This window comes from Cervus canadensis, chromosome 9, assembly GCF_019320065.1.
Source record: "Cervus canadensis isolate Bull #8, Minnesota chromosome 9, ASM1932006v1, whole genome shotgun sequence".
In the NCBI taxonomy this organism is placed as follows: domain Eukaryota; kingdom Metazoa; phylum Chordata; class Mammalia; order Artiodactyla; family Cervidae; genus Cervus; species Cervus canadensis.
Window position 1 is genome coordinate 83,592,196 of NC_057394.1, and position 11,635 is coordinate 83,603,830.

The 11,635-nt window shown below is 52.8% G+C and overlaps 1 protein-coding gene across 1 annotated transcript; it reads left to right on the plus strand.

Moving 5' to 3' along the window:
- Positions 1-2,543: 2,543 nt before the first annotated feature.
- Positions 2,544-7,227, plus strand: GJB2 (gap junction protein beta 2). The gene is made up of 2 exons (XM_043478163.1): positions 2,544-2,700; positions 5,445-7,227. Exon 2 carries the CDS (start codon positions 5,467-5,469, stop codon positions 6,145-6,147), a length of 681 nt encoding a protein of 226 aa, XP_043334098.1. The 5' UTR covers positions 2,544-2,700; positions 5,445-5,466; the 3' UTR covers positions 6,148-7,227.
- The last annotated feature ends 4,408 nt before the right edge of the window (positions 7,228-11,635 follow it).

Genomic DNA, 11,635 nt, shown 5'->3' on the forward strand with positions numbered 1-11,635 from the left:
TCTCACACTGATTTCTTGCCCAATAGCAACTTTTTTGGTTTACTGATAGAACTGTCAAATTAAAATATCAAAGAGCTTTTCACAATCGCATTTCCCTTTAAGACCTGACAATTGCACAAAGGTTCAGCTCAATTGTGAACACCTGGGATTTGACTGCTTGCTACAAAGCACGTATGTGAAATCCTTCATCAACGTAGCTCTGACACCGTAAAGTGACAGGTGCGCACCAGTTAGTCATTAATAGTTACTCAGTAAGGAAGGGCCTGGCCATCCCTGGAAAGGGCCAGTCCTCCGTATCAACTTCATTTGAGCCCTACCCCGGAGACACCAAGTTCCTCCATCAGACTCCAAACCTATCCTCTATCGTGTCGGTGCCCAGTAGACAAGGCCGGAGAGGTGTGCCCATCAGGCTGGGGAGGTTGGAGCGGAGGGCAGGGTCAGGGCAGGCAGCCTTCTCCGGGGGCTGTTATATTCAAAATGAAGACCTGAACCCAGGGTCACAGAATGAAGGCTTATTTTCAATGTTTATGTATAACACAGTAATGCTTTTAACCAAAAATAATGCAGCAACATGAGTGTACTGTTCACAGAATAATTACAGGATTTATAAAGAAAAAAGATTAACCCCTGGTGTGATCTACTAAGTGCATACCCATCTAAGCTCATGTCACGGTGACTTCAGGTGTCCAGACCTGAGACCCTGTTCAATCATTTCCTCCTCCCTTCTCTGCTCTGGGGGACACAGAAATACCTCCAGGGAATTTCCTGCTCCACTGGAATCCAAGTCCAGTTGGGAAGAAAGCACCCACACACAGAAAATAACAAAAGTCACAACAAACAGAAGGAAATCAAGTGCTGAGTTGTAATTAAGAGTTAAGAGCTGTAGGCATTCTAACTATAAAACCCAAAAGGCAGGGTGGCTAGATATACAATTAGCCAACAACACCGTGGTCATTATGCAAATCAGGAGAATACGTCAGGGAAAACAGGAAAGGGTGTTGAACAGCAGCCTACAATCTTGCTATAGACACAAAAAGCCAGGAGAAATTCGTCAGTGGGAGAAAGCGAGTCAACTTTCAATCTGTAAGCCACCGTTACCAGCTGGCTTTCTACAAGGATGCCAGATCCTTCCTTCACTCCAATGTGAGACCCCCATAGAGCGCTGCCCCTGACCACCTGAAGGGTGGCCCCAGGCTGGGGGTGGGCAGCGAGCTCTCCCCCAGCCACTCGCCTTTGGCCTGTCATTTCCAACCTGTCGATTCAGCACATGTCTCAGATGGGCCTTCCTGAACTTCCTCTGTTCGTAAACACTCCCTCCTGGACTGAGACCTGAGGCAGGAAGGTGGGGTAGTGACCGCAGGACAAAGTCAGGTTCCCCAGGCAAGAAAGGCCCAAGCTGGCCCGTGGCGATAAGGTACAAATTTTACAAGGAAAAGTCAATACCTTTACGCCAGTGTTGGCACTCATGGGAAACTCATCTGTAAGGCCAGATCTGCCCTGTCAGGGTGAATCATCTCTGCTCAACTTAAAGACGACCCAAGTAAAGCGGTGGTGGGAGCGAGCACGCCCGCACCTCGGGGCGGCCCTCTTTGCGGGAATCCTGGAGCCAGATCCTGCCCCCAACCCCCACCCCTCATGCTAGACACAGGTCCCCAGATGCGGCCTAGTCTTGCGATTTTAATTCTCCATCCGCTCTCTCTGTGGACCTCAGAATACCCAACCACAGGGGAACAATGAACCCTGTAATCCGAGATCAGGCTTCCGGGAGAGGAGCCCGGCTTCCCAGGATCGTCTCCAGAAACCCCAGCCGCGCTCCCCTTCGCGGCGAGTGGGCAGGGCAGGGGTCTGGGGACTTCATTCGTGGCGGCCCCCCGATCCCGAGTTGGGTACCGTCCTCGCGATTTCTCGGTCGTGGGAGGCGAACACCGGTAGGGGCCCGGGCACCCTCGCTGGGGCTCAGGCCTGGGTGCGCCCACAGGGTCTCCCCACCACCGCCAGCCCCGGCCCTCGGCGCATAGTTGAGGGATCGAGTCACACAGGGAACTCAAGGAGACGGTTGTTAAGTCTGCCTGCGAGGTTTGGGGGAGAAACAAGCAGGCACTCGGCCAGGCGCAGCGCTGCCCCTCCTCGCCCACTGCGAACCCACATTCCCGGCAGGGAAGCGGCCCCGGCACCCGCGCGCCCGCAGAGCCTCGGAGCTAACGGCTCTCCGCGCCTGAACTCTCGCTTCAACTATTTTGCATTAATTAATTAATTAAATCCGAGCTTTGACCACCACAGCACTCTAGGACCAGTCCAGGCAGAAACCACAGTAACAGCAATGGCACCAAACCTTTCACGTCTCCGCCCCCCCTTCCACCCCCCAGGCCACCGCCCGAGACGCCGGCAACCCCAGCCTCACCGCGCTCGGGCAGGGGGAAGCGCCGTGGACCCCCCGGCGGCGCGCCCCGCCCCTCGGCGCTGGGGGCGGCCGGACGCCGAGGAGCCGCCCCCTCTGGACTTTCTCAACCGCTCCCAGGAGGAGGCGGGGTGCGGGGCGCGGTTAAAAGGCGCCGCCGGTCAGACAGGTGTCGAAGGCCCGAGCGCCCCGCGCGCAGCGCTCTCCAGACTCGGGCCGTAGCTGCGCCCCCGCGACCCCCGCGATCCCCGCGACTCCCTCGCAGCCGCCGCGCGTTCCGCTCGTGCGTCCCGCTCCCAGCGGTAAGGCCGCGCCCACTCTCGACTGCCCCGAAAGGCAGAGGGCTGTGGGACCCCTCGGGGAGAGACCCCCGGGGCCGCCAGGGGCTGTGGGACCCCTCGGAGAGGGACCCCGGGACCACCAGGGATTCTGGAACCCCGCGGGGTGGGACCCGGGTCCCCAGGCTGCACCCGGCGCGCCCCGAGGTCCCGCGCCCGAGGCAGTGGCCACAGCGGCGCCGGGCGGGAGGCGATCGCGAACCCGTGGCCGGAGCTCCTGGGGCTGAGTCTGGTGCGCAGCGCGCGGTCGAGCGGGAGCGGGGCCGGGGGCGGACAGGTGCGCGCACTCGCCGGGAGTGTTCGCGGCTCCTCCGGAAAGGCTGGCGCGGCCGCCGGGCTCTTCACCCGGAGCCTCCCGGAGCCGGAGGTTTCGCTCAGAAAGAAAACGCGGTCTCGGGCGTGAAGCGGAAGCTCAACCTGCAGGAAGCTGACCTTCCGCGGTCGAGCGAGAGCCCAGCGGCCGGCATGGCCTCTTTCCCTCCCCGAGCTCGAGTTCCGAGCGGGGCTTCCAGGCGCAGTAGTGGGGGCGACTTTCAGGGCGCCGGTTACACACGGGGAGCAGTGCTTCGGGGTGTCCCCCGCCGGCCGGGGCCCAAGCCTCACAGTCCTCTCGCGTCCTGAGATCTGACCCCCGGGCCCCCCATCTCTAGATGCGGTGACAGCCGCGTCCCCGGATCCGCCCTTTGAGTCGGGGGCGGGGTCTGTGGAGACAAGGGCCACCACCCAAAACGTGAGGGTTGAGGAATTAACGGGTGAAGGACTCCTGGTGACCTTTCTGCAACCTGCGCCTCACCCAGCAGCGCCCCGCACCCCCCGAAGGTCGCCCCTTCACCCACCGGGCAGGTGGTGTGGACAGGTCGGGAAGGGCAGGGGTCAGCGCCGGGATGAATTTGAGAATGCTTTCGTCCGGCCAGGTCACCTGGCCAGCCCTCCTCTCCTGTCACCCTGTCCCATGGGGGGTCAAACTTTAATTAGCTTCTCTGCCTCAAGGATCTTTGGACAGGAAGCTGCCGCCCAACCAAGAGATTTTACAGAAGGACAAGGATGGAGGGTTTACTTCCCACTGTGTTTTCTGAACATCAGCCGCTGGTTGACTGGTTAGAGGAGTGTGGGTCCTGGGCTGGCACCCACTCCACCCCGAGTCTTTAGCCAGTTGCACTGATACAAGTCAGATGGGCTGTTTCAGAGAGTGTCCTATTGGCACTTGGTAATTAAGGCAGAGAAGTGGAGGGTCTGATTTCACAGGGATGGTGGTCATGCTGCCGGCCAGGACGGGCCAGCTCAGAGGGCCCTAAGGCCCCGAGGCCATCTGTGTTCAGGGTCAGGGCTGAGCCTTTTCCAGGTGATGTTTCCCTCTTTCAAGCCGAGCTGCCCAAGTGTCTCAGCGCTCATAGCTCTCCTGTCCTGACTTTCTCGTGTCTAGGCTGCCTCCTCTGAAGTGGCCATGGATGGTTTCAGCCAGGCCTGGGTGCCCCAAGCAGTGCCCCATAGGCAGCGGGGTGATCACACTACCCCCTCCAGCCCCCCGCCGCTGACCCTGGCTGCTTGGGAAGTCCAGCAGGAAACAGGACCTGACTTGCTCAGAATAAGAACACTAAGCTTTTAGGCAAGAAGAAGCACTGAGAACCAGTACGGAGAGTGTAGACACAGATTACTCATCAGATTGTGGAGGGTGGAGCCTTGTTATAAGAGGCTTGATTGAGACAGATGGGTGTGACTGCATGTAAATGAAAACAGTTCATACCCTGTGATGAGAAGGCCACCAGCTCCTGGAGCAAATGCCTGGGCTCCCCAGGTCCCCTCCAGCAGGCAGCACGTCACCCGGCAGCATCCACATTGACCCTCAATACCATGAGGATGCCTGTGACGGCCAGTCCCTGGGGATTCACTGAGTTAAGCTTTCATTTATTTTCTTAGGATGCACCTCTTTAGAAGCACTTCTAAATTAAAACCATAGCCACAATAAAAATGCACCATCTGAACAGTTTTCAAACCCAAGTATTGACTGATTGGTCAGTCCCGTCAGGACAACAAGGACCCCAGCCCACACATAGGGCGCACACAGAAACCCAGGCACACACTGGCTCTTCTCTGAGGAAGGATCGTTTCTAACCAGCTCCCTTTTGTACAGGAAAAGGAAGTGAAGCCCACTGGGAAATGTTAAACATGAATTTTACCCTTGGGGACAGTCATTTCGACACTGCATCCCATGTCCAGAAAACTGAAATACTCTAAGAAAGGAGTTGCTGTGGGAAGACATGGCCTCTTGGCCTTGAAGGCGAGGTCGGCCCCAGCAGGCACGAGCCCAGAGTACCATCCAGAGCTAGAGGCCAGCAAACACTTGAGAGTGCTGAATGCCACTGGAGGGTTGGGAGACCCGAACAGGGGGTGTCAGCACACCCAGGGCCCTGGGTCAGTGGGCACGTTTGCTGGGGTGCTCCCTCCCCACCCCACGAGTTGATTGTGTTGAAGGCTGGGTGCATTACTGGGGTGAGTACACCCCTCTTAACTAGAGAACAGAGAACACATCCACGATGGACTGCCTGCTGCCCAGCAAACCCCATGACAAGCCTGGTTGCTCTTGTTTCCCCTTGTTGAGGGAGGCTGTGTAAGAACTGGCCCTTTGAGATGGCTGGTGCTCATGGGCCTCCCCAAGCCGGTCCCACACGCTCACCCCGTGTCACACTGTATCACTCTGTCTTTTCCAGCACAAGCCACCCAAACGAGACAATGGACTGGGGCGCACTGCACACGATCCTGGGGGGTGTGAACAAGCACTCTACCAGCATCGGCAAGATCTGGCTGACCGTCCTCTTCATCTTCCGAATCATGATCTTGGTGGTGGCCGCCAAGGAGGTGTGGGGGGACGAGCAGGCCGACTTCGTGTGCAACACCCTGCAGCCTGGCTGCAAGAACGTGTGCTACGACCACTACTTCCCCATCTCGCACATCCGGCTCTGGGCGCTGCAGCTCATCTTCGTGTCCACGCCTGCCCTGCTGGTGGCCATGCACGTGGCCTACTACAGGCACGAGAAGAAGCGCAAGTTCATCAGGGGAGAGATAAAGACCGAATTCAAGGACATCGAAGAGATCAAGAAGCAGAAGGTCCGGATCGAGGGGTCTCTGTGGTGGACCTACACGGGCAGCATCTTCTTCCGAGTCATCTTTGAGGCTGCCTTCATGTACGTCTTCTACGTGATGTATGATGGCTTCGCCATGCAGCGCCTAGTGAAGTGCAATGCCTGGCCCTGCCCCAACACGGTGGACTGCTTCGTGTCCAGGCCCACAGAGAAGACCGTCTTCACGGTCTTCATGATTGCAGTGTCTGGAATTTGCATCCTGCTCAATGTCACTGAGCTGTGTTACTTGCTGATACGATTTTGCTCCGGAAAGTCCAAAAAACCAGTGTAACTATAGTGGACGCCAGGTTTAGATAAAAGAGGAGTGAGATCTGTGCTCAGCCGAGAGGCACAGTCAGCCGGCCCCCCTGCCCCGGGTACAGCTCGAATTCAGGACCACCTGTGACCCCCTCCCCGGTAGATCGCACATGCAACCCCAGACGCCTCTAGAGGCTGTGCCCCCCACCCGATCCCTGCAAGTGTCCCATTGAAGGCAGACTCAGAGCCTCTGCCACTTTTCTCTGAAATCGGTCCTTGTGGGGCCGAGCTGGCCCGGGTGGCCATGCCTATTTAGACAAAGGACATGGCGTTTGTCTCCGTTTCTTTGAGGAAAGGAGAGAAACGCCAGGGCCTGAAAAGCACAGGGTCTAGTTGACCCACTTAGGGCTCTCTTTGCCATTTCCCCTGCATTAAAGGTGAACACAGAGAATCTTGGTTCTTTTATTTGCTTTGACATTTCAGTCTTCAACAGTGGACGCGCTCCCTAATGCTTCAAACTCTGTTACACGTTTTTTAAGTGAAAATTTAAAATATGACGTGTTCTTTTGATCTGCAAGGAACCATTCATTATAGGTTCCTCTTATTTCAAAGGCTCAGATTATGATATGTAAACGGGGTATAATTAGATGCTCTTGTTGAATTTAATTATGGCCTTTCAGGTGTGAGTGGTTTGCACTGCCCCCAAGAGGCTGTCTGTTGTGTGACGTGTGGTGTGTGCTACAGGGACGAATTTTAGCTTCCCTCAGTGAAACAAACTAGCAACCCTTGGTGATGGCTTCTAATAGCAAACTGCCTCGTTTCAAAAGCTTAGATGTGATTTTGCATGAGGAATACAGACTTTATATACCATGAGTTACTACCAATGGTGGGGTGGTTCAAGACACCCTGAGCTTCCTTACGATGGTGCCTTTTCCACTCCCACGGGAAGAATGCTGACGTACAGAGATTGCTTGGGATTATTTTATTGCCACAGTATGATTTAATGGTGCAGAAGAAAATGGCAAATTGAGGGGGACGGGGCAGTAAATGTTTCTAAAAAAGAGGTGTAAAAACTAGACTCTCAATTCTGACAATTAAAAATGAGTTTCATCTACTTCAAAGGTTTTTTCACTTCCCTTTTCAGCATCCAGGCTTTTAAAGTGAAAATAGATTTAATAGACATTTTTTAAAAAGTAGAAACTAGGGTTTAGATAACTATTTAGCAATTCTATAAGACAGACAGAATCCTAATATTTTCATGATGCTTGACATGGTTTTAAAAAAATGGTACTCAGTATACATCAATGAGAGTAAATACTTTTCTGTTGCCAAGAATAGCTTTATAAAAACATTTTATAATAATACATAATAGTTTTAATTACATACTTGTAATTAAAATAATTTTGTAACATCTCATATATCATTTAAATATTAAAATATAATTGATTCATATAATGGTTATTTAAAATCTATTACAGAATGTGTGCTAAGTAGCTTCAGTCACATCCAACTCTTTGCAACCCCATGGACTGTAGCCCTCCAAGATCCTCTGTCCATGGGATTCTCTAGGCAAGTACACTGGAGTGGGTTGCCATGCCTCCCAGGGATCTTCCCAACCCAGGGATGTGCAACCTGAATCTCATGTCTCCTGTATTGGCAGGCAAGTTCTTTACCACTAGCACCACCTGGGAAGCCCTTTTAATAGAATAGAATAGTAGCTTTTAATTTCATCTATAGCTGGTTTTGTAAAAGTATGTGAAAATTTCATAACACTAAATGGGTAAGTTACCACTGTGTCTGTCTGAGACTCTGGGATCCTTCCGCCCCAGTTACGGAAAAGCCTGTGTCACCAGAAGGACAGTCGGGAAAGGAGGAAAAAGGGTTATTCCTGCCCCGTGCTCACCACTAGCGGGTTCCTGAGAAACATGCACAGTATAGGTGTGGACAGGCTTTGCCACTTGGAGGACGCTAAGCTGGGGTCATGTGACCAGGTTGGCTCCTAGAAGAATCATTCAAAGATGTTAAAATGTTATTCACAGTCAAAGTTGGCTGAGGCATGAGAAAAATTCAATCAGGTGTCTTTTCTATGGGGTTGCCTATGGGATTTCATGTCCATTTGTGTGCAACCAAACTGGTCTTATCACCTGTCTTCTGTTCCGGGAGCACCTTCTAGTCCGTGAATGTGGCCTGCTGCCCAGCGCACTCCTAGGATGCCAGAAACACCCAAGGTGGTCGGAGACCTCATCCAGGGACCTGAAAGCACTTTACACATTGGTAATTACAAGTGTGTTTATGGGGAACCATACGCTCCTTTGTTGTTTGTTTAGTCTCTAAGTCATGTCCAACTCTTTGTGACCCCCTGGAATGTAGCCTGCCAGGCTCCTCTGTCCATGAGATTCTCCAGGCAAGAATACTGGAGTGGGTGGCCATTTCCTTCTCCTGGGGATCTTCCCGACCCAGGGATTGAATCCACATTTCCTGCTCGTTACCAGGCAGATTCTTTACCACTGAGCCACCTGGGAAGCCCATACAGTTTGTAGATGGGTTTAGAAGGACAGAAAGCAGTCACTTTTCCTCCAGATGATAGAGAAGGGATAAGAAATGGTCCCTGGCCACCTTCCAGGCTGCCCTCCACACAGCCTGTGACAGGAACACGTGACTTTTTAAATAGATGCACTCACAAGCTATGAAGATTATGACTCTTGGGTATTAAAAGACTGGGTCAAAATAATTACAGACGACTACTGACCGCTTTTAAGAATTTACAGACAGGTTTGGCCACATGCCTGAAAGTTAGAGCTTGAACTCTAAAAACGATCATCCTAATATATATCTCAAGCCACTCATTTATAATTTGTTGTAGATGTAAAAAAGCTCTCCTTTTGTATTATTTGTGAAGAGTCCACCCAAGTTCCCCATGTCAGGTTGGCCACACTAAGCCCGTAAGAGGCAGTGGGAACAGCCCAGCTGCTAAGGCTTTCTTGTTTGGGGTTTATTAGGACACCTCGACTCTTCCATGCATGGGCAGCTGTGGGCAGGTAAATCTGGGTTGAATCAGGAAGACGAAGGTGGGAATCGGGGTGACCAGGGCCTGAGTGGTCCCTCACGCTGTCCCTGACCTTGGGGAAGGGCCTGGGGAGAGGCAGGGCACTGAGGGGTCTGTCGTGGGTACAGGGAGCTCACTCACTTGTCAGACCTGGTTCCTCATCTTAAAGCTCTGGCTAAACAGTACCCGAGGGTCACAGAAACCCAAGAAGATAATTTACATCAAAGTGTCCACGCAGCAAAGTGCTAAGTGATATACACTGGTCTCTGTTTTCCACCAGGTGGATCCCAGGCTGCGGGGTGGATGGATGGGGTTCTTGAAGGAATGACCCTCCCAAAGCTGGGGGATAGCGCCTGTTTACTCAAAGTCTGAAATAAGCACAATGGGGGGGGGGGGCAGGGGGTGGAGTGGCTGAGACCACCAAGAAGGGGAAGAGAGGCTCTGTTACCCTGCACCTGGAGAAAGATCTTGAAAGAAAAAAGCTTTTTTTTTTTCCATTTATTTTTATTAGTTGGAGGCTAATTACTTTACAATATTGTAGTGGTTTTTGCCATACATTGACATGAATCAGCCATGGATTTACATGTATTCCCTGTCCCGATCCCCCCTCCCACCTCCCTCCCCACCCCATCCTCTGGGTCTTCCTAGTGCACCAGCCCCAAGCACTTGTCTCATGCATCCAACCTGGGCTGGCGATCTGTTTCACCCTTGATAATATACATGTTTCGATGCTGTTCTCTCAAAACATCCCATCCTCGCCTTTTCCCACAGAGTCCAAAAGTCTGTTCTGTACATCTGTGTCTCTTTTTCTGTTTTGCACATAGGGTTATCGTTACCATCTTTCTAAATTCCATATATATGTGTTAGTATATTGTATTGGTCTTTATCTTTCTGGCTTACTTCACTCTGTATAATGGGCTCCAGTTTTGATTCACATTGTTAGGGTCACTTCACACCTCCTTCTGAGTTACCAAGTGCTCCAGAGCTGCCCAGCAATGCCCCGGGGTGGCCACGCCTCCTCCGTGTGGGGGGTGCAGCTCAGGGCAGGAGCACGGTGGTGGTGGGGGGGGGCAATTCTGGAGCTGGGGAGTTACTTCTGGAAGCTGACAGCCCTTTCATCCCACACTGGCAGGGCTGAGGGGCCCCCTCTGGTGACACCGCCTTCCATTCCTGCCAGTCGCTAATTATTTATTTACTCAGCCAAGATTTACAGAGTGCCCACTGAGCACCAGGAACTGTTGGGCAACAGGACTGGGAGCAAACAAAATATGAACAAATACCTGAAGATGAGTGCAGTGGAGAGGAATAAACGGGAAAGAGGCGGTGCCAGGGGCCAGATGGTATGGCGTGGCCAAGGGGAGGCCTCTGGGCTGGGGTGACGCCTCCCCCAGGACACCTGCTTCCAGCATCTGTCCTGCCCTCTGCTGGACCCAGAGGAGTCTGTCTGCCTCTCAGGAACCTGCCATCACCAAGAACATGTCCAAGTTCAACCCTAACTTCATTCTCCAGCCACACGGGTCCGCATTTCCATTAGCAGACTCTGACTTGTTTATTCATCACGATGAAGCAGCTCCTGTGTCCAGATCCACCAGGTCCAGGCAGAGAAGGAACAAGACAGGCCTCACCCTGACCTCTGCCATGGAGCCCCGGTTAGTCCCTGACCGGGTCCAGCAGCAGGGGCTCCTCCCGGTCCTCTGAGCACAGACAGCCTGGCCACAGACAGACGCAGCCTGTGGCTAAAGCGGTGGGATCTCGAGTTTGCTTTTTAACAGCTGCCCCATCTTTCCTCATGATCAATCAAAAAGGTCAGTGATGTGATGTATGAGATTGTGGAATTAATATAGAAGTACATTGGCTTTGAGATTAAATACGGAAGCAAAGTCCAGGTGCAGGTCTCCTCTGCAGCCCTGCTCGATGTATTAACCCCTGGATGCAAACCTGCCCCAGAGGTCCTGCACCGCAGATATTCACACTCAAACCCACGCAAATGCACACGGCCACGTCAGTCTGCTTTTCTTACGTCATTTTCTCTGTGATGGTGTCTCAGTAATACACCCGAGAACTCTCTGCAGGTCTGTGTGTAGCTCTAACTTGATCTTTTTTTACAGAGGAGCAAAGTTCAGAGTGGTAATCCCGCCTTGTTAGTGCCTAGCTGTCACACTGTTTCCAGTTTTTCACAAAAGGTAACCCCCCTTCCCTGCTGCCCGCCACCTCCATCTAGTCTCAAACTACCCTTCCCTTTGTAGCAAGCGCCGTGTGGATTTTCAAGCCTAACTCAGGGCTTCGCCTTTTCCTGGGTGGATTCCAACCTGCTGACCTTGGCCTATCCCTTGGCTCCATTAGACCCTCCGTGGCCCCATATTCAGTTTATATGAATATGTTGAAAGCAATTCCTTCCAACTTCATGTCACCTGTCAGTCTAACAAGCCTAAGGCCACTTCAGCCAGTAAAAACATTGACCGTGGAATGCCTCCAG